The sequence below is a fragment of the Oncorhynchus kisutch genome, linkage group LG17, assembly GCF_002021735.2.
Source record: "Oncorhynchus kisutch isolate 150728-3 linkage group LG17, Okis_V2, whole genome shotgun sequence".
NCBI lineage: Eukaryota > Metazoa > Chordata > Actinopteri > Salmoniformes > Salmonidae > Oncorhynchus > Oncorhynchus kisutch.
In genome coordinates, this window is record NC_034190.2 from 76,609,230 (window position 1) to 76,636,637 (window position 27,408).

The 27,408-nt window shown below is 43.9% G+C and overlaps 1 protein-coding gene across 2 annotated transcripts; it reads right to left on the reverse strand.

Annotated features, from left to right (window-relative positions):
- Positions 1-2,425: 2,425 nt before the first annotated feature.
- Positions 2,426-24,265, reverse strand: LOC109908328 (polypeptide N-acetylgalactosaminyltransferase 6). Of its 2 annotated transcripts, none has more exons than XM_031794660.1 (12): positions 24,048-24,265; positions 19,297-19,529; positions 18,883-19,166; positions 17,730-17,902; positions 14,619-14,768; positions 8,922-9,156; positions 8,006-8,123; positions 6,357-6,557; positions 5,596-5,727; positions 5,373-5,474; positions 4,994-5,152; positions 2,426-3,216 (listed from the first exon to the last, which is right to left on the reverse strand). In XM_031794660.1, exons 2-12 carry the CDS (start codon positions 19,501-19,503, stop codon positions 3,103-3,105), a joined length of 1,875 nt encoding a protein of 624 aa, XP_031650520.1. In that variant the 5' UTR covers positions 19,504-19,529; positions 24,048-24,265; the 3' UTR covers positions 2,426-3,102. The 2 variants fall into 2 exon arrangements, with proteins under 2 accessions (XP_031650520.1, XP_031650519.1); XM_031794659.1 differs by having other exon boundaries at positions 19,297-19,532; positions 24,048-24,264.
- Between the last annotated feature and the right edge of the window lie 3,143 nt (positions 24,266-27,408).

The following is a 27,408-nucleotide window of genomic DNA, read 5'->3' on the forward strand; positions in this document are numbered from 1 at the left end:
ACTTTAATTTCCAAATAGAAAGAAATGACATGTCTTTCTTAAGATTAGTCCGTCAAACACACGTTCATAGTCGCCATTAACTCAGAACTTGCCCAAGTTATAATTCATTTAATAAGGAATGACCTTAAGAGTCCAAAACCACTCCTTGCAGAAACAATGTTGTGCAAAGCAAATTGTGAGAGAAAGATATATTTATCATTAACTAGCCTATTCAACAGCTCACCCGGAACAAGGTTTATTATTGTAGGAATTCATAAGTCCCAAATACCACACTATTACCTACATAGTGCACAACTATTGACCAGATCCCTACGGGCCCTCGTCAAAAGTAGTGCACTATAGGGAACGGTGTACCATTTGGGACAAAAAGAATAGTCTCTTATTATCAGCTTGTGGGTTCTGATAAGAACAGGGCCCATATCTCCAGCGAGAAAAAGTTGGTCTGGAATCAAAAAGTATGAAAGTCACATAGGAACAGACACACACAAAAGCATGATATCCAGCATCCCTTAGTTACCTTGCCAGACAATTTGCATAATAGCATTGCATTTTGAACACACAGTACTTTCAGTTCGTGCCATATGTAAAGTAGTACATAACCAGGAACAAAAAAACTAGAGCTAGCTAGAAACCAACCAAGTATTACATTGGTAGACGCTGCTGGAAAGGCATGGTATAAAATGCTGGCTGTAATACACAATCTCCCTGTTTTTATTCATTTAATGTGGCCAAAAGATGGTAAAATAAATTAAATAAAAATGATATCACAAGTCGTATTGAATGCATGTTAATAAATTAAGAATTAAACTAAATTAAAATCCCCCAAAAGTACTCATTCAATTTCCATTCCAATCCTTCATATGTTTATAGGAATATTTGTCATGATTTTGAATATCCCTTTACCTCTGGTATATCCTGTAAGGAACATACAGTATGTCAGTTTACTATGACAAATAAGCTAAACATTTTTTTACACCTCTCCCTTTGGCAGATATTTGCATTGTCTTAGCAACAACATTCACAATGTCTACATTAATTTCCTGACAAACATAGTGTAAATTAGACAAACAAAACAATTATTTAAAATCTGGAGTATAAAGAAAAGGATCTTCTGTTAACTTCTTGATGACAAGTTAACTTCTTGGTGACAGGGGGGCAGTATTGAGTAGCTTGGATGAACAATGTGCCCAGAGTAAACTGCCTGATACTCTGTCCCAGATGCTAATATATGCATATTATTAGTAGTATTGGATAGAAAACACTCTGAAGTTTCTAAAACTGTTTGAATTATGTCTGTGAGTATAACAGAACTCATATGACAGGCGAAAACCTGAGAAAAATCCAAACAGGAAGTGGGAAATCTGAGGCTTGTAGGTTTTCAAAGCTTGGCCTATCGGATACACAATGTCTATGGGGTCATTTTTCACTTCCTAAGGTTTCCACTAGATGTCAACCATCTTAAGAAACTTGTTTGAGGTTTCTACTATAAAGGAGGGGCTCATGAGACCTGTTTGAGTCAGTGGTCTGGCAGAGTGCCTTGGTTCCCATGATGCGCGGTCTCGAGAGAGTTACCTCTCGTTACATTGCTTTTCTACAAACAAAGCAATTCTCCGGTTGGAACATTACTGAACATTTATGTTAAAAACATCCTATAATTAGTTTGACAGGTTTCTACGGACTGTTATATCACTTTTTGAACTTTTCGTCCGACGTTGTGCTGGAACTGCACGCGCGTTTGGATTTGCTTACCAAACGCCCTAACAAAAGGATATACTTTATCAAACAAATCAAGCATTTATTGTAGACCTGGGATTCCTGGGAGTGCATTCTGATGAAGATCATCAAAGGTAAGTGAATATTTCTAATGCTATTTATGACTAATGTTGACGACCCAATATGGTGGATATCGCTTTGACTTCTTTGTTGTGTGAACGCTGTTCTCAGATTATTGCATGGTTTGCTTTTTCTGTAAAGTTTTTTTGAAATCTGACACAGCGGTTGCATTAAGGAGAAGTATTTATCTAATTCCATGTATAATAGTCGTACCTTTATCAATGTTTATTATGAGTATTTGTGTAATTTGATGGGTCTCTAAGCTAAATCGCATGTTTTAGAACTACTGAACGTAACGCGCCAATGTAAAATGATTTTTTTTATATAAATATGCACTTTACCGAATAAAACATACATGTATAGTGTAACATGAAGTCCTATGAGTGTCATCTGATGAAGATCATCAAAGGTTAGTGATTCATTTTATCTCTATTTGTGCTTTTTGTGACTCCTCTCTTTGGCTGGAAAAATGGCTGTGTTTATTCTGTGGCTTGGTGGTGATCTAACATAATCGTTTGTGGAGCATTCGCTGTAAAGCATTTTTTAAATCAGACACTGTGGCTGGATTAACGAGAATTTTATCTTTAAAATGTAATATTTTAAAATGTAATACTTGTATGTTTGAGAAATGTGATTTATGAGATTTATGTTGTTTCGTATTTGGCGCCCTGCAATTTCATTGGCTGTTGGCGAGGGGTTCCGCTGGCGGAACGGACAGGTTTTAAGATTTTAGTGGTCAGTGATGGACCTCTTCCTACCATATTAGCTGGGTAGAGCATATCACTGCCTGCCAGTTCAGGGTCATGTTTAGTAGGGTATACCGTAGAAAAATGTTTTGCAACAAATTTAAATCTGTGTTCTCATTGGACAAGTTCAGGTAGGAGTGGAGATCACAGTTTCACTCTGCTTCGAAATATCTTCCCCTAATGAACACAACCCAGGCTGCAGTGTTCAGTTCCCTCCCCACCACAAGAAGGAACCAGACCACCTTCATTCCTGAGTCTCCATCATAAATATAGTTAAAACAGTCAGAGGTTAAATCCTGAGCTCATTCACATAGGTATGCAGTGCTCCATGTTCTACCAGTTCATTCCTCTCAAGTCAGCAATTTTGTGTTCTCAGCGGCATATGGTCCTGTCCTGTTGTCCTCAGCTGGTACTGGCCTTTCCTTCTTGACCCTGAGTCTATGGGTGGATGGGCTGGTAGAGGGGTCAAGGTCCAGTACAAGCTTTAGTTATGGTTAAGGTCAGGGGTTAAAGTTCAGGGAGGTCAACTGAATGTCCAGTGCTGGTTGAGATCAGCTGTGTTGCAGTAGTACATCACTATCTGGCTCCCTATCAGGAGTAAGCACTTTCCACTGGCTGGGTTCTGGAGGAGATTCTCCTGGAGAGGGCAGAGGGTTAACACTACAGAGTCAGACCATGTACTGCAGCTATGGACAGATACAGAACCAGTCAAACTTTTGGACACACCTACTCATTCTAGGGTTCTTCTTTACTTTGACTATTTTCTACATTGTAGAATAATAGTGAAGACATCAAAACTATTAAATAACATATGGAATCATGTAGTAACCCCAAAAAAAGTGATAAACAAATATCAAATAGGGTGGCTACTTGCCACCCTTTGCCGTGATGACAGCTTTGCACACTCTTGGCATTCTCTCAACCAGCTTCTTGAGGTTGTCACCTGGAATGCATTTAATTAATTAACAGGAGATCCTTCTTAATGCGTTTGAGCCAATCAGTTGTGTTGTGACAAGGTAGGGGTGGTATACAGAAGATAGGCCTACTTGGTAAAAGACCAAGTCCATATTATGGCAAGAACAGTTCAAATAAGCAAAGAGAAACGACAGTCCAACATTACTTTAAGACATGAAGGTCAGTCAATATGGAATATTTCAAGAACTTTGAAAGTTTCTTCATGTGCGGTCACAAAAACCAACAAGCTCTATGATGAAACTGGCTCTAATGAGGACCGCCACAGGAAAGGAAGACCCATAATTACCTCTGTGCAAAGGATAAGTTCATTAGTTACCAGCCTCAGAAATCGCAGCCAAAATAAATTATTCACAGAGTTCAAGTAACAGACACATCTCAACATCAACTTCTCAGAGGAAACTGTGTCAATCAGGCCTTCATGGTCTAATTGCTGCAAAGAAGCCACAACTAAAAGGACACCAATAACAAGAAGAGACTTGCTTGGGCCAAGAAACACGTGCAATGGACATTAGACCAAATTTGAGATTTTTGGTTCCAACCGCCATGTCTTTGTGAGACGCAGAGTAGGTGAACGGATGATCTCCACAGGTGTGGTTCCCAACGTGAAGCAGGAGGTGGTGTGATGGTGCTTTGCTGGTGACACTGTCGGTTATTTATTTAGAATTCAAGGTAAACCTAACCTTTATGGCTACCACAGCATCCTGCAGCGATGCGCCATCCCATCCCGCTTAGTGGGACTATCATTTGTTTTTGTACAAGACAATGACCCAACACACCTGCAGGCAGTGTGAGGGCTATTTGACCAAGGAGAGTGATGGAGTGCTGCATCAGATGACCTGGCCTCCACAATCACCCGACCTCAACCCAATTGAGATGGTTTGGGATGAGTTGGACCGCATAGTGAAGGAAAAGCAGCCAACAAGTGCTCAGCATATGTGGGAACTCCTTCAAGACTGTTGGAAAAGCATTCCAGGTGAAGCTGGTTGAGAGAATGGCAAGAGTGTGTAAAGCTGTCACCAAGGCAAAGGGTGGCTACTTTGAAGAATCTCAAATATAAAACATTTTTATTTGCTTAACACTTTTTGGGGATACTAAACTCAGCAACGTCCCTCTTTCAGAACCCTGTCTTTCAAAGACATTTCGTAAAAATCCAAATACCTTCACAGATATTCATTGTAAAGGGTTTAAACACTGTTTCCCATGCATGTTCAATGAACCATAAACAATTAATGAACATGCACCTGTGGAATGGTCAAGAGTCAAGGGGTGTGAACACTTTCTGAAGACACTGTGTATATATTTCCACACTATGAGATTGGAATAATACTGTGAATTTGTGAAAATGATGATAGTGCCCTTTTAGTATAAAAGTATAATACTTTGAAGGCACTGTGTATGAGTGTGCATGTATGCATGATTGTCCAGGTCATTTTCCTTACCTCTGTAAAGAGCCACTCCTGTTGTGGGGCCACGCTGGTCCCTTGGCCCTTCAGTGTACAGAGCTCTATCTTAACCTGGTCTGGCTGGGTGTTGGCCTGCAGACACAGCTGCTTCCCTATGTTGTGACGCAGCTCCTTATGGGACGTATACTCAAAGTACTGGGGTGACAGAGAAGAGATACAAAGACTGTGGAACTTTCCTTATAAAACTGGGTCCCTTTTAAAACCTTCTGAAGGCTTACAGAGAATGTATAAAGTCCTTATGAGAAGGGTACATTAAGCCTTGAATACATTAAGCCTACTTGTTCCAAAAGAGACATCATCCAATTCAATGAGAGTCGATACTGAGTCACCATCTACCACAGTGGCAGTACAGTACCTGATTGCCCCCCATGTTGTGGCAGGTGTACATGATCAGTGGCTTTCCTCCTTGGTTGTTTTCTCCTACATCCAGACAGCTCTGAGTGCCAGAGTTCTTAATCTGCACAAACACGATAACAACACAGTGAATAAACATGCACTGCTGTCCCTAAGGCACAACGGAAAACAACTACAGTGAGTGTGTTTGTGTACACCTGAAGGGATTTGGGAACGAGACTTACCGCTCCAAACTTGGTCGGGGTGAGGTCTGGTATGAACATCTCGGGGTAGATATTATTCAAATACCAAGTGAAGTTCTTACAATGTAGGCTCTCCCTCAGATTCACACGCTCGGAGATGTCACCAAACCCTTTCTGCAAAACACAGATTCACACGCTCTGAGATGTCACCAAACCCTTTCTGCAAAACACAGATTCACACGCTCTGAGGTGTCACCAAACCCTGTCTGCAAAACACAGATTCACACGCTCGGAGATGTCACCAAACCCTTTCTGCAAAACACAGATTCACACGCTCTGCGATGTCACCAAACCCTTTCTGCAAAACACAGATTCACACGCTCGGAGATGTCACCAAACCCTTTCTGCAAAACACAGATTCACACGCTCTGAGGTGTCACCAAACCCTTTCTGCAAAACACAGATTCACACGCTCTGAGATGTCACCAAACCCTGTCTGCAAAACACAGATTCACACGCTCGGAGATGTCACCAAACCCTTTCTGTAACAGACAGAGGAGTTGAAATGAGTGTATTTCGGCCTGCTCCAGATGTATGTACAGACACGCATTATGCGCAGTAGTGTGTTGGCTTACAGTGAGCCTTGATTAAGATCTTCCTTTTGTGTCGAGCGAATGTGACATTACCAAATCTGGCAAAACAAGATTATCTAATAGTATTATGAAACTTGGGAGTAATTGAAAACATACCATGTGCTTAACTATATCTAGCAGTAGGACGCTTGGAGTTGACTGAGCACATACCTCTTTGGCCATCTTCGCAGCGTTACTGTTGCGTCGGTAGTAGATGCGTTTGTAGTCGTCCATCCAGACCTCGGCTAATCGTACCTGGTTCCGTGTGATGACCTCAGTGCCTTTAGGGAAGGTGTGGGGGGACTTGGTACGGAACACGTGACCAACCACAGAACACGGAATGATCTCCAGCTGGCCCCCACACTGCCACACCTGGGGGAGGGGGGTGATGTCAGAAAGTTGATAACAGTTAGCTGAATAACTTAGTGACCTGCCTTGTCACTGGAGGTACAATGACCAAGGACACACCGATTATTTGCTAATTGTATTGATGACATTCTGATGACAACACTGATCCTGTAGCAGCTGACAAAGTCATCGGCTGCGTTTCAAACTCACAAAAGACACACCCTCGTCCACTTACCCTCGCCTTATGCCTTTGGGGGAATCCCCGCGGCCATATTTGTTGTCGGTCCAAATGATTAGTCAAGCAAGGGAGCAAAGTAAGCCCCTCAGCCCTTGTTTTTAATGGAGTTTGCGAGTGTACAATTATGTTCACTTCAGGGCCTGAAACACCCCAGAACTGTACATCTGCTAAGAAAAGTCAGCCAAAACTTAAAACTTCAACGTCAATATGGAGTCAACATACAAGTGTAAGTAAAAACAAATGTAAATAAGTTAGAAACTGTGCTACTAAAGCACATTACAGCACAAACACATCTCCTAAAAGTCATGTTTTTGTTTGGTTAGCTTTTGGAACATTTTTCTTCTTCAAAAGTAGCTAGGCAGGCTAACGCTAGTTAGCTAATTAATTTGCTAGCTTTCATACAGTAGGTATATATTAATAATTATATAGTTAATATAAGTAGACATGCAATCAGAATTGACTGTAGCACATTTAAAGCACCTACAAGCTACTGGTAGCTGAAAACACAATCGTCGCAGGATGAACGAGTGACGAGGGCGATCCAATTTAAAATGAATTCCTTCCTCCCTCGCCATGCAAGTATATACTCGTCAGACGTCATGATACATCATCAGAAGTGTCCACTTAATTTGAGGGATGAGGGGAGAGGGTATGTCTGTTAAGTGTTGGAATGCAGCCACTGTCTTTCTGTTTTGACTTCCCAGAAGCCTCTAGGGCTGGTGTTTACAGAACATTTGGGGCTGTATGTCTGATTAGGATATTAAGGGCCTGTCTCCAAGAGGCCAGTTAGACATTTCCTTTCCTGCTTTCATTTCCTGCTTCTGTGCTGGGTGGTGTCTCCTGATTGAAACTTGTAATAAACCAGACTGATTGACTCCCTATGACTGCCCTCCTTTTTCCTTCACCTGGACATTCCCATTGCAGATATACATGCTCACACCATTTACATGTTACAGCACATGTCATTTTAAATCACTCCAACATGTGCAATTAAGGTGGGAGATTCGTAGAAACAAGGGAGATTATTTAAGACCAGAGCCATATACAACGTTGAGGTCACATGACAACATTCAACCAATTAACTGTAGGTAATAATCAACAGAAACAGAATGTCGTTGAGAAAGCATAATGACTCAACTCTCTACATATAGCGCAGTGTTTTAGACTTGCTAAAGTTCTTGATAAATTCCACTTCATTAACGCTGTCAGAGGAAAGAGAAGAGGGGAAACTAACCCTAAAGGACATCTCCACATTCTCACCCCCCCAGATCTCCATCTTATCGTCGTACGTCCCAATGTGTTCAAAGTACTTCTTGGAGATGGAGAAGAGACCACCGGCAAACGTTGGAGTTCTGAAGGAACAGACCCGTAGAGGTGACACATTGTGTCAATGCAATGCAAAAGCATGAGATAATATTGTATTACACCGAGTGTACAAAACATTAAGAACACCTTCCTAATATTGAGTTGCACCCTCCCCCCTCTTTTGCCATCAGAACAGCCTCAATTCGTTGGGGGCATCGAATGCGTTCCACAGGGATGCTGACCCATGTTGACTCCAATGCCTCCCACAGTTGTGTCAAGTTTGCTGGATGTCTTTTGGGTGCTGGGCCATTCTTGATACGCACGGGGAAACTGTGGAGCGTGAAAAACTCAGCAGCATTGCAGTGTTTGACACACACCGGTGCGCCTGGCACCAACTACAATACCCCGTTCAAAAGGCACTTCAATCTTTTCTCTTGCCCATTCACCCTCTGAATGGCACACATACACAATCCACGTCTCGATCGTCTCTAGGCTTAAAAATATTGGTTTAACCCGTCTTCTCCCTTTCACCTACACCGATTGAAGTGGATTTAACAAGTGACCATAGCTTTCACCTGGTCATTCTGTCATAGAAAGAGCAGGTGTTCATAATGTTTTGTACACTCCATGTATAAGGATGTTTTAGACTAGGTACTTGATATATTCCACTTTATTAACACTGTTTGAAAGCATGAGATAATATTGTGTAAAGTGTTACTGTAATAATGAAGTTACTATACATGCTGAATTGTGAGCTTTTCATTAACATCACTATGCAGGGGGTTAAATAAAGGGTAAATTAAATACATGATGTACATTATGTTTGGTGGGTCCCTAGCCCTTACTTGACGGGGTAGGTCTCGTCTTTGCGTCTGTTCCTCTCCTGCTCGGGGATGCCCTCCCAGCCGAAGGTGAGGCTCCAGTCAAAGTTTCCTCTGTTCTGGGCCTTAGAGGTGGCTACAGGCTTGTTGAAGGCAAAGTTATTCAGGTTGATGGTGGTGATTTCTGGGCTGACCACAGCCGTGGGCTCCTCTACGATACGAGCAAGCAGGGGCTCCAGCCAGCCATGGAAACACTCACCTGGGAGGGGAGAGGAGGGTGAGGGGAGGGTGAGAGGAGGGTGAGACGAGGGGAGGGTGAGAGGAGGGGAGAGGAGGGTGAGAGGAGGGGAGAGGAGGGTGAGAGGAGGGGAGAGGAGGGTGAGAGGAGGGTGAGAGGAGGGAGAGGAGGGGAGAGGAGGAGAGGAGGGTGAGAGGAGGGTGAGAGGAGGGGAGAGGAGGGGAGAGGAGGAGAGGAGGGTGAGAGGAGGGGAGAGGAGGAGGGTGAGAGGAGGGGAGAGGAGGAGAGAGGAGGAGAGGAGGGGAGAGGAGAGGAGGGGAGAGGAGGGGAGAGAAGGAGAGAGAAGGGGAGAGAAGGAGAGAGAAGGGGAGAGAAGGAGAGAGAAGGGGAGAGGAGGGGAGAGGAGGGGAAGAGGGGAGGAGGGTGAGAGGAGGGGAGAGGAGGAGAGGAGGGGGAGAGGAGGAGAGGAGGGGAGAGGAGGGGAGAGGAGAGGAGGAGAGGAGGGTGAGAGGAGGAGAGGAGGGGAGAGGAGGGGAGAGAAGGGAGAGAGGAGGGGAGAGGAGGGGAGGGTGAGAGGAGGGTGAGACGAGGGGAGGGTGAGAGGAGGGGAGAGGAGGGTGAGAGGAGGGGAGAGGAGGGTGAGAGGAGGGGAGAGAGGAGGAGAGGAGGGTGAGAGGAGGGTGAGAGGAGGGGAGAGGAGGGGAGAGGAGGAGAGGAGGGTGAGAGGAGGGGAGAGGAGGAGGGTGAGAGGAGGGGAGAGGAGGAGAGAGGAGGAGAGGAGGAGAGAGGAGGAGAGGAGGGGAGAGGAGAGGAGGGGAGAGGAGGGGAGAGAAGGAGAGAGAAGGGGAGAGAAGGAGAGAGAAGGAGAGAAGGGAGAGAAGGAGAGAGAAGGGGAGAGGAGGGGAGAGGAGGGGAAGAGGGGAGGAGGGTGAGAGGAGGGGAGAGGAGGAGAGGAGGGGAGAGGAGGAGAGGAGGGGAGAGGAGGGGAGAGGAGAGGAGGAGAGGAGGGTGAGAGGAGGAGAGGAGGGGAGAGGAGGGGAGAGAAGGGAGAGGAGGGGAGAGGAGGGGAGAGGAGGAGAGGAGGGGAGAGGAGGAGAGGAGAGGAGAGGAGAGAAGGGGAGAGGAGGAGAGGAGGGGAAGAGGGTGAGAGGAGAGGAGAGAAGGGGAGAGGAGGAGAGGAGGGGAAGAGGGTGAGAGGAGAGGAGAGAAGGGGAGAGGAGGAGAGGAGAGAAGGGGAGAGGAGGGGAGGAGGGGAGAGGAGAGGAGAGGAGGGGAGAGGAGGAGAGGAGGGGAGAGGAGAGGAGAGGAGGGGAGAGGAGGAGAGGAGGGGAAGAGGAGAGAAGGGGAGAGGAGGAGAGGAGGGGAGAGGAGAGGAGAGGAGGGGAGAGGAGGAGAGGAGGGGAAGAGGAGAGAAGGGGAGAGGAGGGGAGAGGAGAGGAGAGGAGGGGAGAGGAGGAGAGGAGAGGAGAGGAGAGGAGAGGAGAGGAGAGGAGGAGAGGAGGGGAAGAGGAGAGGAGGAGAGGAGGGGAAGAGGAGAGGAGGAGAGGAGGGGAAGAGGAGAGGAGGAGAGGAGAGGAGAGGAGGGGAGAGGAGAGGAGGGGAGAGGAGGAGAGGAGGGGGAGAGGAGGAGAGGAGGGGAGGAGAGGAGAGGAGAGGAGAGGAGAGGAGAGGAGAGGAGAGGAGAGGAGAGGAGAGGAGAGGAGGAGAGGAGGGAGAGGAGGAGAGAGGAGGAGAGGAGGGGAGAGGAGGAGAGGAGGGGAAGAGGGTAGTGTTCAGTAACTGGATTATTATTTTATTTTAACTTTTTACAACAAAAGTACAAAAAGGAGGTTCAGCTGACAAACGCTGTGGAACATTGCAGATAGAGATGTTATGAATGAAGCCGACTCCATTTCCAATTCTACATGACAGAACATCATATACACTCTCGACACAATACTTCTCTATTTGAATGTTGTGTAACGTTGCATGTGCAAGTTGCACATGGCTAGTCGAATGCAGAACTCGTCATTGAGACAACGCTGAAACACCAATCCATTGGGCGAGTCAGTGATACATTTTCATTTGTGCCGAAATCAAAATGAAATGACAGTTATTGTGCAAACTCAGCAGGCCTTGGTGTGAAACAGGCTTTTAGAAGTGCCCTCTCTATTTGATAACATATGGTTAATTTACATTGGTTAATGCAGTCTTTGGTGTGCTTATCAATGTACAACCACATTTTCTCCCCCACTCGTCAATTCTTTTTTATTAAGTCATACAAAAGCGTTACATTGCGTGAAGTTTAAAATACATCCGGTCATTACTAAATGTGTATTGTGATATTTTAAAATGTTTTAACACAACAACAAAAAACATTTAATTTATAAAATATTTAAAATCAGTCGACTTCCTCAAATGAAGGGGATGATGATGCAATCTGTGCAAGAGGGAGGGGATCTGATTTCATGGCTCAGTAATTTCATTCAGGGAAGTTTAGCCGTGAGTTAGCCTGCCCCGGAGCAGGTTAGTTCTGAAGGATTCGTTGCCATAGAAAGGGCACAGACAGATTTTTCACCTTGTCGGCTCTGTGAATCAAACTAGCCACCTTTCGGTTACTGGCCCAACTTTCTAACCGCTAGGCTAAGTTACCTTTCTAACTCCTCAAACCTGCTTCGTAGGATAAACTCAGTGGCCACTTTATTATGTACACATTTACAAAAATGTTTCGCTCCTACAGACAGTGAGTCACGTGGCCACGACTTGCTATATAAAGCAGGCAGACAGGTGTCGGGCCATTCAGTTACCATTCGATTGAACGTTAGAATGGGCATAACAAGTGACCTCAGCAACTTTGAGCATGGTACTGTATGATCGTCAGTGCCAGGTTCGCCGGTTCCAGTATCTCAGAAACAGCCGGTCTCCTGGGCTTTTCACTCAGAACAAAACAGTACCTACTTTATCCCCCAATGTGTCCCTTGTCTACTGCTCTTCAATCACAAGCTGCGTCTCCGAGAATGTTGCGACAAACAAAACATCCACTCCTATCAAGAACAAGAAGCAGCAGCTCCAGTGGGCACGCAACCACCAACACTGGACAATTGAGGAGTGGAAAAACTGCCTGGTCCAAAGAATCCCGGTTCCTGTTGCGTCATGCTGATGGCAGAGTCAGGATTTGGTGTAAGCAGCATGAGTTCATGGCCCCATCCTGCCTGGTGTCGACGGTACAGACTGGTGGCGGTAGTATAATGGTGTGGGGAATGTTTTCCTGGCACACGTTAGGTCCCTTGATACCAATTGATACCAACGTTTCATGCACCACAGTATTCAGGCTAGGGGGTCTGACCTGGTACTACCTAATAAACTGGCCACAGTGTGTGTGTGTGTGTGTGTGTGTGTGTGTGTGTGTGTGTGTGTGTGTGTGTGTGTGTGTGTGTGTATGTATATATATATATATATATATATATATATATATATACACATACAGTGCCTTGCGAAAGTATTCGGCCCCCTTGAACTTTGCGACCTTTTGCCACATTTCAGGCTTCAAACATAAAGATATAAAACTGTATTTTTTTTGTGAAGAATCAACAACAAGTGGGACACAATCATGAAGTGGAACGACATTTATTGGATATTTCAAACTTTTTTAACAAATCAAAAACTGAAAAATTGGGCGTGCAAAATTATTCAGCCCCCTTAAGTTAATACTTTGTAGCGCCACCTTTTGCTGCGATTACAGCTGTAATTCGCTTGGGGTATGTCTCTATCGGTTTTGCACATTGAGAGACTGACATTTTTTCCCATTCCTCCTTGCAAAACAGCTCGAGCTCGAGCTCAGTGAGGTTGGATGGAGAGCATTTGTGAACAGCAGTTTTCAGTTCTTTCCACAGATTCTCGATTGGATTCAGGTCTGGACTTTGACTTGGCCATTCTAACACCTGGATATGTTTATTTTTGAACCATTCCATTGTAGAGTTTGCTTTATGTTTTGGATCATTGTCTTGTTGGAAGACAAATCTCCGTCCCAGTCTCAGGTCTTTTGGATGGAGCCTGAAATGTGGCAAAAGGTCGCAAAGTTCAAGGGGGCCGAATACTTTCGCAAGGCACTGTATATGCAATGCCTTTATCACCTTGTATCTGGATTTATAGTCCACTTGACATCTCTCTAAGCATACGTGAGAGGAATGGTGTCGCACATCTAGGTTCTAGCAGGGTAACTACAACGGACATCTAACTGAGACAAACCGACTAGTCCTGACCTAAGGCCACTAACCACTATTTTCTTTATCAGTGTTCTTTCCTGATAGTTTCTGGTTGAAAACACACATCTACACAGGACCTTTTAAATCAGAAGGTTTGTGCGGTCGGGAGGTTCAACTTTCCATAGTGACATCACTTTGCAGTAAATTGGTTAATAGACCAATAACAAAAAGAGTTCCAAACCTCTCTGCCAATGACAGCTAGTTTTCCCCCTTCCACTCAGACCACTTTTTTGCTAAAAAGCTATTTTTGACCATTTTAATGGAAATCTTTTACAGTAAGGTAATTCATTGTTACCCAAATTATTTGATATAAAAACTGCTGCATTGGGTCTTCTTCCCAATATTAGTATTTGGGACTCCAAGATTTCTGCTTTTGCTCTAGCACTAAAACACTTCATTATACTAATCAAGTCATCAATTTGATGATCTCAATCAGGTGTATGAGGTGCGAGGGCAACAACTCTAATGTCCACCCCTTTGATTCCCGAGGACCAGGAAACACTGCTTTAAGAACTCAATATAAATATCACAGGCAGACAGCGGGGGAAACTTCTTGGTACAAACATTAACACATTAGAAAATCTACCACATATCTTTAACACTTTACAATAATATATACATAACATGATTTATAAAGGGTTTAAAAGTAGTTTATAAACTGATGTTTTGTTATTAGATTATAGGTAGTTCATCTGTACTAAACATTTAAAAAAATACATAGATGTAGCACAATGGTTGTAAATGGATTGATCTCATGGGAACCATTTGACACCCTCCACCTATCCTTCCATTTTTAAAAATATTTTTTACCTTTATTTAACTAGGCAAGTCAGTTAAGAACACATTCTTATTTTCAATGACGGCCTAGGAACAGTGGATTAACTGCCTGTTCAGGGGCAGAAGGACCAGATTTGACCCCCTCCACCTATCCTTCCATTTGACCCCCTCCACCTATCTTTCCATTTGACCCCCCCCACCTATCCTTCCATTTTACCCCTCCACCTAGGTAGGATGAGGAGGTCGTGGCTTGATTTGAAACCATACCAACTCTTGCATATACAGTAGCTAGTGACAGTGTGCATCCAGGAAGGAGAGCGTCTGTCCCTGGGCCTCCCATTCCCTGGGCCAGTATTCATTCATCCACCCACCCATCACTACTCACAGTGTGCGTCCAGGAAGGTGAGACTCTCTCAATGGGCCACCCAGCATTCATTCATTCATCCAACCATCACTACTCACAGTGTGCGTCCAGGAAGGTGAGTGTCTGTCCCAGTGCCCCTCTGGCCCCCAGGAGCCTGGCTGTGATCAGGCCCTTCCTCTCCTGCTGTCTCACCACCTTCACTATATTCAGCTGTTTCACATACTCATCCAGCCGAGTCCCTAGGTGCTCTGGTAGGAAGAAGGAAACACATACCTGATATTAAACTATTTTCTTCAGGTGGTCTGGAGCATGGGGCTTAATGACAGAAGGTTAATGCTGCGGTCATAACAAAACGGGAAACTCACAAAATACTACTTGTAAAATGGGAACGAGTTGTGTGCGTTCACATGCTTTGAACTCCTTGAAAACGCCTATTGGCGAAATGGCAAGCAAGCTGCGTCAACCATAAACTAAAAGTACAGCTATCATGCTCGTCAACAAATTATAGTGTTGAAAAACCATATTAATAGATCATGTTAAAATGTTTTGTTGTTGTTTATTGCCGAAAAAGCTGTTGGAGGTCATTTCCTTAGTACTGTATGTGACGTCTGAGTTCAGCATGTGGGAGGAATCTGTGCTCAGCCATGATAGATGTATTTTCCACGGGTTAGAGGGGCATTCAAGTGAATTTTTCCCGGTCGTATACTTGTATTTACAAGATGTTATGAACACAGCATTAGAACAACATCTCTAGGGAACTGACAGAGAGCAGGGGTGTGTTCATAGGACTATAACCACATGCTGTCTAAATGTGATGGCATAGGACTGTAACCACATGCTGTCTAAATGTGATGGCATAGGACTGTAACCACATGCTGTCTAAATGTGATGGCATAGGACTGTAACCACATGCTGTCTAAATGTGATGGCATAGGACTGTAACCACATGCTGTCTAAATGTGATGGCATAGGACTGTAACCACATGCTGTCTAAATGTGATGGCATAGGACTGTAACCACATGCTGTCTAAATGTGATGGCATAGGACTGTAACCACATGCTGTCTAAATGTGATGGCATAGGACTGTAACCACATGCTGTCTAAATGTGATGGCATAGGCCTGTAACCACATGCTGTCTAAATGTGATGGCATAGGACTGTAACCACATGCTGTCTAAATGTGATGGCATAGGACTGTAACCACATGCTGTCTAAATGTGATGGCATAGGACTGTACCCACATGCTGTCTAAATGTGATGGCATAGGACTGTAACCACATGCTGTCTAAATGTGATGGCATAGGACTGTAACCACATGCTGTCTAAATGTGATGGCATAGGACTGTAACCACATGCTGTCTAAATGTGATGGCATAGGACTGTAACCACATGCTGTCTAAATGTGATGGCATAGGACTGTAACCACATGCTGTCTAAATGTGATGGCATAGGACTGTAACCACATGCTGTCTAAATGTGATGGCATAGGACTGTAACCACATGCTGTCTAAATGTGATGGCATAGGACTGTAACCACATGCTGTCTAAATGTGATGGCATAGGACTGTAACCACATGCTGTCTAAATGTGATGGCATAGGACTGTAACCACATGCTGTCTAAATGTGATGGCATAGGACTGTTACCACATGCTGTCTAAATGTGATGGCATAGGACTGTAACCACATGCTGTCTAAATGTGATGGCATAGGACTGTAACCACATGCTGTCTAAATGTGATGGCATAGGACTGTTACCACATGCTGTCTAAATGTGATGCCATAGGACTGTTACCACACGCTGTCTAAATGTGATGGCATAGGACTGTTACCACACGCTGTCTAAATGTGATGGCATAGGACTGTAACCACACGCTGTCTAAATGTGATGGCATAGGACTGTTACCACATGCTGTCTAAATGTGATGGCATAGGACTGTTACCACATGCTGTCTAAATGTGATGGCATAGGACTGTAACCACACACTGTCTAAATGTGATGGCATAGGACTGTAACCACACGCTGTCTAAATATGATGGCATAGGACTATTACCACATGCTGTCTAAATGTGATGGCATAGGACTGTAACCACACGCTGTCTAAATGTGATGGCATAGGACTGTAACCACACGCTGTCTAAATGTGATGGCATAGGACTGTTACCACATGCTGTCTAAATGTGATGGCATAGGACTGTAACTACATGCTGTCTAAATGTGATGGCATAGGACTGTTACCACACGCTGTCTAAATGTGATGGCATAGGACTGTTACCACATGCTGTCTAAATGTGATGGCATAGGACTGTAACTACATGCTGTCTAAATGTGATGGCATAGGACTGTTACCACATGCTGTCTAAATGTGATGGCATAGGACTGTTACCACATGCTGTCTAAATGTGATGGCATAGGACTGTAACCACATGCTGTCTAAATGTGATGGCATAGGACTGTTACCACTTGCTGTCTAAATGTGATGGCATAGGACTGTTACCACACGCTGTCTAAATGTGATGGCATAGGACTGTTACCACATGCTGTCTAAATGTGATGGCATAGGCCTGTAACCACATGCTGTCTAAATGTGATGGCATAGGACTGTTACCACATGCTGTCTAAATGTGATGGCATAGGACTGTTACCACATGCTGTCTAAATGTGATGGCATAGGACTGTTACCACATGCTGTCTAAATGTGATGGCATAGGACTGTTACCACATGCTGTCTAAATGTGATGAGAGATCCAATTGGTCAAAAGACCAATAAGTGAAAAAGATCAGAATTGAGCTGCCTGTGTAAATGAAGTCACACATGCTTTGCTCTGAAACGGAGTTGTGATCCATAGACAAGAAATCGAAGAACACGCTCAGAAACAAGGAATTAATTTAATTATCTATGGCAAAATGCTTGGATAAGATGGGTCCTAATGAACGACCCAGGCACCGCAGTATGTTTTACTCTAAGAGCCGGTGGTGTCAAGCAAGGCCTAGTGGCGTCAAGCTCTAAACCAAGGCCTATCTATCTCCTACTCTTAGTCCACCCATGGTGTCAGGCTCCAGTTCTTGAGCCCTCATGCCCACCTGTGGTGCTGGCATTGTCCACTAATCAATTATACGAATTGATCAATTATCACTGCCCTACGTTTTGCCCCATGTCATTAACAGGACTGTAGCTAGGCAACAGTAAAGCCCTGAAAGATTCCAACCTGCAGTGCTGGCGTCGTCCACCATGATGATCTCAGTGAGCAGGGCAGCAGGGGAGGTGTGGAGGACACTGTAGACGGTACGCAGCAGGGTGGACCAGGCCTCGTTGTGGAACACTATGATTACACTGGTGGTGGGGAGAGGAGGACAGCGACGGAACTTACGCTCCACGCACCTGGGAAGAAAAGAAAGGGCAAGACTGTGTCAAATCAAACCAAATTGTATTTGTCACATGCGTCGCAAACAACAGATTTAGACTAACAGTGAACTACTTAATTATTGGCCCTTCCCTACAATTTAGAGAGAACATGTTTTAAATAATAACACAAGGAATAAATCCACAATGAGTAACGATAACTTGGCTATATATACAGAGTACCAGTACCGAGTTGAAGTGCAGTGGTACGAGGTAGATATATAGATTTAGGTAAAGTGACTAGGCAACAGGATAGACAAAACAGTAGCTGCAGCGTATGGGATGAGTCAAAAGAGTTATTGTCAAAAATGGGTCATTGTAGATAGTCTGGGTAGCTATTGACGAACTATTTAACAACTACTTTGCAGTCTTATGGCTTGGGGGTAGAAGCTGTTTAGGGTCCTGTTGGTTTCAGACCTGTCACAACACCACTGATTGGCTGAAATGCATTAAGGAAAGAAATTCCACAAATTAACTTAAAAAAAAGGCACACCTGTTAATTGAAATGCATTCCAGGTGACTACCTCATGAAGCTGGTTGAGAGAATGCCAAGAGTGTGCAAAGCTGTCATCAAGGCAAATGGTGGCCATTAGAAGAATCTCAAATATAAAATATATTTTGATTTTTTTTAAACACTATTTGGGTTACTACATGATTCCATATGTGTTATTTCATAGTTTTGATGTCTTCACCATTATTCTACAATGTTGAAAAGAGTAGAAAATAAAGACAAACTCTTGAATGAGTAGGTGTCCTAAAACCTTTGACCGGAAGTATAACCAAAGTGATTGAAATATAACTTGAAAGCTTTTAGGAAAAAACAGTCAGTCTAAAAGCATTGGATTGGTGGAGACATGGGCTAATGGGAGCTTCCACCACATTTCTTACACAAGCCATGTCCTTCCAAATCAGTGAAGGGAAGTGAACAAGAAGGAGAGATAATTGGGACAGAGTCTTACTCTGGTGGCCGGGTGTCGTCTCCTAGGCTACGGCTGAGGGAGATCCTGTCGGAGGAGAACTGGTTGAAACAGTTAACAGTCATCCCATCTTCCTTCTCTTTCTCCTCCTCTGGTGTCATCTTGTCTTTCTCATAGCCTGTCCCATCTGCCCCGGGCCCCTGGGGGTCCTGTTGGGGCCTCTCCAGGACTGGCTTCAACTCTGCTTGGGTGTAGTGACCTGGAGGACAGTTGCGGTCTGAGGTGGCCTGCTGCTCCTCTACCGGTGGAGGCTGGGGAGCTCCAATCTGGAAGCCCAGGTTATTATTCGTTTTCTTCATTTTATTTAAATTATTATATAATGCAAGAAAAATAAAACAAAAGCCCACCCACTGTACTACTCTAGCCCCCCCCCACCAAAAGGACTCATAAAGGTACCTGGAAGCCCAGGTTGTTGACTGCTCCTCGGACCATCACCAGCACTCTCTCCTTGCGTTCCACCAGGTCTTGGAACCAGGGGTCCTGGACAGAGTTGGAGCTGATACCCACGTCTTTCTGGAGGATGACAAGGACAACCATAAACAGAGTCCCCCCAGCCAGGGCCAGCTTCAGGAGGGACAAGCGCCGACGCAGGAACAGACGCATGGTGGTGGGTCAATGCAAAATGGCCGCTGCTGGAAAGAGGGGGGAGAAAATAGATAGTTCATTTAAAACTGGAGGTATTATTTAGTAATGGCAGCAAAGAGCTATTCAAGAATATCTGCAATTTTCTTAAATATTTTCATTACCAAGGTGAATCTATTGCAGTTTTAAAATGTAGTTCTACCCAAAAACAGATGTCTATAATAACTACCTGCCAAATGTCAAAAGATGTGGACCAGTCAGCTCTTCTTAACCAGCCTGTACTATGCGTGTACCTAGCAACTCTCATAGCACTCATCCACTGTCATAGCTACTCTCTCTCTCTCGCTTTCTCTTTCCTGGGTGGACGAGGAGTCCCAGAGGAATAGCCACACACACATACACAACACACACGCGGCGTGAGTAGAGAGAAGAGAGTGACCTATTAACACCTGCTCCAGCCAGAGAACACCCCTGGACTTATTAACACCTGCTCCAGCCAGAGAACACCCCTGGACTTATTAACACCTGCTCCAGCCAGAGAACACCCCTGGACTTATTAACACCTGCTCCAGCCAGAAAACACCCCTGGACTTATTAACACCTGCTCCAGCCAGAGAACACCCCTGGACTTATTAACACCTGAGAACCACAATACGTCTGTTGTCCTCAATAATTTTTTCCATTTTATTGTTGATTTCAATTGGCTGAAGCAACTATGTATTTCAAATGTGTCCACTTTAAATTCAAATCATACCTGCCTGCACTCACCTGCTCCAGCCAAGAACACACCTGTCCAAGTAAACACCGGTCATACCCTCCCCTCCCCCTCCCGGATGTGCGTGTCACCTTGTGGGCCTTCACCTGTCGGCTGACTGAGCAGCTCCCACACACATTAATGAATGACGCCTCACATAACACACACACACACGACTAATGACAAACACACCTGGATAAATTCAGCTCCACAACTAGCCATTAATTATTTGTTATTTTTCTATTTTATTTGTAATTTTTTACTTCAGTTTATTTCAGTAAATACTTGTAACAATTATTTTTCTTAAAATTGCATTGTTGTTTAACGGCTTGTAAGTAAACATTTCACTGTAAGGTCTACAATGGTTGTATTCGGCGCATGTGACAAAAAACATTTAATTTTGAATCGTTCCTAGTGAATATGGCTTGGTTTGTGCTGTCGTGACAAATCCATTAGTCATTCAATGGAGCTGGCAAGACCACACAAACAGATATTGGACTCAGGCTATTCAACACATCCTGCTTTATGAGGGGGTATCAATCACAATAATGACAGGCTTCGGTGAACACGGCTTAGGACCTCTTAAAAACTCTCATTCATTTAAGCCAGTCCTCTCAAAGAAAGCCTACTTCCATCATTGATTCAATACACTCTCGTGGTTCAAGTGCCCAACATTGGCCACACAGAGAACTACTGACTCGAATGTGGAATGTTAACAGTCTGTTTGGCTTGTTTTCATGCTGGACGTCAGTTACATGCCGTGTGAAGAAAGAGGACTCTTTCTAGTTCTACCATGTAGTATGGAAAATGTGTTCAGAACAACTTCTAATATAAAGTTTGAACCGTAACAAATAACCATCCAGATGTCAAAATGTTAATATTTTGTTACAAAGTTCTTGGACAACTTTTTTATTAACAAATAATAGACTGAATTTGTACTATAACAATACTGTACTTCAAAGCCATCATTGTATGACTATCAGTGAATGCTAGGCCAAATATAAGTAAGCAAACTACCCTCCACTGAACGCTGCAACTCCTTCCTTTAGTTTGTCAAGATCACCAAAATAAACATCACTGACCGATCAATCTGCCTCTGCTGCCCCTCCCCGTCAACCTCCCAACAGTCACCTCTGAAACCGACTCTCCACATTCTCCCCCCCATTGACTCTCCCTAGATCTCAAAACTCGTCATGCCATCGAAGATTACAACCTGCTCCCTGGATCCTCTACCCACACTTCTCATTGAAGCCTCCCTGCCTGCTCTCTGTCCAGATCTTACCTACTGTACATCAACCTCTCCCTCGCCCATGGAGCTGTGGCGTCAGACTACAAAACAGCTGCAGTCACCCCCATCTTAAAGAAGGCCAGAGTACAGCGTTGAGATTGCCTGCAATGACAACAAGCTCAGTCCGAAGATGCTGTGACACTCCGCCCAAGAACATGACGAACCCTCCACCTTCAAATCGATCCCGATCCAGAGTACAGGCCTCGGTGTAACGCTCATTCCTTCGACGATAAACGCAAATCCGACCATCACCCCTGGTGAGACAAAACCGCGACTCGTCAGTGAAGAGCACTTTTTGCCAGTCCTGTCTGGTCCAGCGACGGTGGGTTTGTGCCCATAGGCGACGTTGTTACCGGTGGAGTCTGGTGAGGACGTGCCTTACAACAGGCTTACAAGCCCTCAGTCCAGCCTCTCCCAGCCTATTGCGGACAGTCTGAGCACTGATGGAGGGATTGTGCGTTCCTGGTGTAACTCGGGCAGTTGTTGTTGTCATCCTGTACCTGTCCAGCAGGTGTGATGTTCGGATGTACCAATCCTGTGCAGATGTTGTTACACGTGGTCTGCCACTGCGAGGATGATCAGCTGTCCGTCCTGTCTCCCTGTAGTGCTGTCTTAGGTGCCTCACAGTACGGACATAGCAATTTATTGCCCTGGCCACATCTGCAGTCCTCATGCCTCCTTGCAGCATGCCTAAGGCAAGTTCACGCAGATGAGCAGGGACCCTGGGCATCTTTCTTTTTGTATTTTTCAGAGTCAGTAGAAAGGTATCTTCAATGTCCTAAGTTTTCATAACTGTGACCTTAATTGCCTACCGTCTGTAAGCTGTTAGTGTCTTCATGACCATTCCACAGGTGCATGTTCATTCATTGTTTATGGTTCATTGAACAAGCATGGGGAACAATGTTTAAACCCTTCACAATGAAGATCTGTGAAGTTATTTGGATTTTTACGACTTAACTTTGAAAGACAGGATCCTGAAAAAGGGACGTTTCTTTTTTTGCTGAGTTTATCTACCTCAACTACCTGGTGAAGGGCCTGGGTGTTGGGGGCACTGCACATCGACTCTGTACTGGTACTTTGTGTATACAGCCAAGTTATTGTTACTCATTGTGTATTTATTCTTAGTGTTCTCTTTCTATTATTTGGATATAATCTGCACTGTTTGGAAGGGCCATAACAGGGCTCTGTGCTGGGTCTTTTACTCTTCCTCATCTACACCCCCCCCCCCCCTGCTGAGTGTGGAACCAAAACCACACTCAGCAGAGTTGGAAACCATTGATGATACCATTGTCTCTCCCTCTCCACACACATGCAACCTTGGCATAATCCTGGACTCCACCCTCTCCTTCGTCCACCATATCCCGACAGACTGTCAAAACCTCATTCTTCCACCTCAGCATTAATGCCAAAGTCAGGTCCTCCCTTTCCTGTCCTGCTGCTGAAAACCTGATCCACGCGTTCATCTCCCATCTCGACAAATGCAACTCAAGCGCCCTCCATAAGCTCCAACTAGCTCTGTTCCACCACAGCAGGCCACCTTGCTGCTTCCCAGGTCCAAGCTCCAGTGTTTTGGTGACAGGGCCTTTTCCAGGGTTGCTCCAACCATGACTGAGACCATCACCATCTTTCAGTCCCTCTTAAAGCCTCACCTGTTCACCATGGCCTAAGCTTAACCCCCCCCCCCCCACACACACACTCCCCCTCTGACACACAACACCTACTCGTTCACTCATGCCCTCCATTAGCCATACCCCTTCTCTGTTTCTTTCTGATGTTAGTCTGCTGTTTTGTTTTAATCTCCTTTTTATGTTTAGTTTCTATTGTAAAGCACCATATAAATGGTGTATTGTCCAAATAGCACTATGCAGTGAGAATAGGAAGAACACCCATACATCTGGTTAACCAGGCATTTACATACCAGAAACAGTACAATTGGTTGGCAAAAGCGGTGAGGAGTGATGTATACCATCCATACTACTGCTGCTAGATACTATAGACACCACGTGAACATGAAACTGCAACATTGTTACACTGCTATACTAAATAGGCTTTTGAAAGTAAATAACCATATAATTATTGAAGGCACTGTAAACCCTAAACTGAACTCTCATTTAATTACCAAGTCAATTTGAGTGGTTTTTAAACACGTTGCCTCATCTAAGATCTTTTCCAGCTCGTCGTTGTAAGATGATGCTAGAAGCAGGAAATTGGTTGTGACAAAATGATCAGGAAGTATTTGACTATAGCGTATAAAATATGACTAGAGTTAGTTTTAAAAAGTAAGCTTTCCCTTTGTGATTTACACAAACAACAAAATGTATGACATAGGATAAAATAACATAAGCAGCCACTATCCCTATCGTTTCTTGTAGTATAAGTGTCTCACAGGAAATTAGATAGAGTAACATAACTTTATTGCAATACAAATGTAGCCGTTCTGGTGCATAAGGGAAAAAACCGTTTATAGTACGATACAAGACAGATGCAATGATGCGTTGTCTCCCGGAGAGCTTTCTTTCTTACCTTGGAACCTGTTCACAAATTTGAAGAGACGGCTTTGCGACGCTATTTAATTAGTATTGCAAATAAGATAGACGTAGGTATTCATTTTAAAAGTTTATTTTACTCAGCGCGAAAAGGATACACTAGCACCAACACCGTGGCCTCCCGATTTCCCCTTTGAACCGAACAGGTGCCATTCGTTGAAATGATTAACTGCCGTCTGCAGGGTCCTAAAGAAAACTATACTCCACGTCACTGACACAGAGCGGACTATGACGGTCCGTCAGGTCTATGGGCTTGTCTACTGTTACTTTGCAACCAGGAATACAACTTTAAAACATCTGAAGCCTAGATTAATTTATTCTACATCAAAATCACTCTGATTTTCAAAACGATTAGATTAGCCATTTGGCAGCTGGAAAAATAATTCACATTGTGTCACGTTCTTGAAAATGATCGGACCAAGGCGCAGCGTGAATTGAGTTCCACATCTTTAATTACAAAGTGAAAAAAATGTTGACAAAGACCGTGACGACGTAGTGCTCAAACACACTAACACAAAGAACATCCCACAAATGCTGGTGGGGGAAAAAAAAGAAAGCCTACCTAAATATGATCCCCAATTAGAGGCAACGATTACCAGCTGCCTCTAATTGGGAACCACACAAACCACCAACCTAGAAATCTATAAACTAGATAACCCCCCCAGTCACGCTCTGATCTAAACACCATAGAGAACCGAGGGCTCTCTATGGTCAGGGCGTGACACATTGTTTAATTAATGCTCAGCATAGAATTCTGTGGTCTAAGTTAACACAGCCATTACTTCAACATAGTTACATTATTCATGTCAAAGATATTAAATACCATCTCCACTACTGCAGTCTTGAAACTGTAGACTGATTTATTCTGTTTTGTTCCAAATGGCACCCTATTCCCTATTGCACTAATTTTGACCAAGGCCAATAGGGCTCTGGTCCAAAGTACTGCACTGTATAGGTAATAGGATGCCATTTGGGATTTAACTTCAGACATTGAGAAGCCACTTGCTTGCCTCCATCTCTCAGCTTAATGCACAAGGTCTAAATCTTGATCGCAGAGAGTTTATTGACATTGCTTGTGGAACTCTGACATTCCACCAACACGATAGTCTACCAAAACCATGGTGTGTCCCCATAGGAACCTGGTCAACATTTGTGCACTATATAGGGCAGGGGTATTTAATTCTTACCCTATGAGGTCTGGGGCCTGCTGATAATTAATTGCACACACCTGATGTCCCAGGTCTAAGTCAGTCCCTGATTAAAGGGGAACAATGAAAAAAATGCAGTGGAACCCGCTTCGAGGTCCAGAGTTGAGATTGAATGATACGGCATAGGAATTCCATCTATTACAGTAAATGAAATTGTTCAACTAATTGCTTATTGGTCTGTCGTCAAAAGACAATTATTGGATAATCAAACTGATTTAGTTCTATCAGTTGACTGGTGAATAAGGCAGAAGAGTGAAAGTATGGGAGGTCTTAGATTGCCCTCCAGTGGTACTAGCTATTCCTTTCTGTGTGGTGTGTTGAGAAATAAAAACCCTACCTAGGTCTACACTTTCCCTTCAGACCTACTCCCATCTAGCCTCCAGAGTTGGGCTCAATTCATTTCAATTCAAAAAGCAACTCTTAATTACAATTACGAATGTCTCTCATTGACAAGCATTGAAGAGAATTGGAATTGGACTTTTCAGTGTACTTCCTGAATTGACTGGAATTTAAATTAATTGATCCCAACCCTGCTAGCCGCATCCTAATCCACCATCCTTACCGCTGTGCTCTGGTTTAGTTTCACTTAATCCTTATAGCAAAACTGATTAAAAAAATTGTAACCTTTATTTAACTAGTCAAGTCAGTTAAGAACAAATTCTTATCTACACCGACGACACTGGGCCAACTGTGCGGCGCCCCTATGGGACTCCCAATCACGGCCAGTTGTGATACAGCCTGGAATCGAACCAGGGTCTGTAGTGATGCCTCTAGCAGATGCAGTGCCTTAGACCGCTGCGCCTAATGTTATGTTAGCTGGCTGGATCAGGATGGTGCAACGAGGCGAACTCCCATTCTAAAACCATGTAGTTACGTAGCAATTCCTATGTGACTACAGTGTTGTTACTACAGTTATTATTAATGTTTAGTTGACAGGGGGTATAGTAGCAACTGGTGGCAGGTAGCCCAACGGTTAAGAGCATTGGGCCAGTAACCGAAAGGTTGTTGATTCGAATCCCTGAGCCGACTAGGTGAAAAATCTGTCGATGTGCCCTTGAGCAAGGTACTCGCTCTGGATCAGAGCATCTGCTAAATGATCAAAATGAAAAAAAATTAAGGTAACGTGTTACCCATTATTATGAACATGACGTTACCAATAACTTCACTAACTTATTATTTGACTAAAATGTCCATTGCAATGAAACAGCAGCAAAACACATAGGTTAACATAGCACATTGATTAGGGGCAGACATTGATTGAATAATAACTGAATGACAATCATCAACAATACAAAACAGCCATTTATTGATTTCATATCAAGGGGAAATCAAACGAGAATACCATTGAATTTCTTCAATTCTGGTATAGTGTTATTTTGGGAATGGAAAAACAAACCAACATTATTTTGTTGACCTTTCAACTCAAATACAATAAGAGACTAATGGGGAAAAAAGACCAAATGAAAGGGGGAAACAAATCGACTTCAATCAATCAGATATCCATTCCCTCCTACACACAGGCTGCTCAGGGGATCAGCAGGCTCATTCGTGTTCATTAGGGCAAACAGTAGCTAAACGTTTTGCATTGGGCAAGTCCACTCTTTATCCTACTCTTTATTCTTTCATTTCTAATGGTTGAGGGAGAAGATAGATAGACAGAGAACCCGTGTCACCATGGTAGGCCCTATATAATCTCCTCCCCTGATATACAGTATGGTGAGACTCAGAGTACCAAGGGAAGAGAGTGGCATAGAGTATAAACACAGCAGTAGCTCTTCCTCTCCCTCAACCCTTTTGCCATGTTGGTGCAAAAGAACAGGTCACATCCCTGTCCTGACCTGGGAGCCCACATTGGGCTTTCTGGTCATTTCTTTCAATACAAGATAGATAATGTTAGTACTGCGAAAATAATGAGTAGTAGTAGTAGTAGTAGTAGTGTCACCATAGATGTACAATATCTTTAGTGATTTACGTACATTCATAAAATAACAGTTTCAAAATACAGTACTTCGTCGGGGGTAAAGAGACTATTATACTGTATAATAATAATAATAATAAGCCATTTAGCAGATGATTTTTATCCAATTTACAGTCATGCGAACGTCTTCTACTTGCCAAATCAGATAGCGT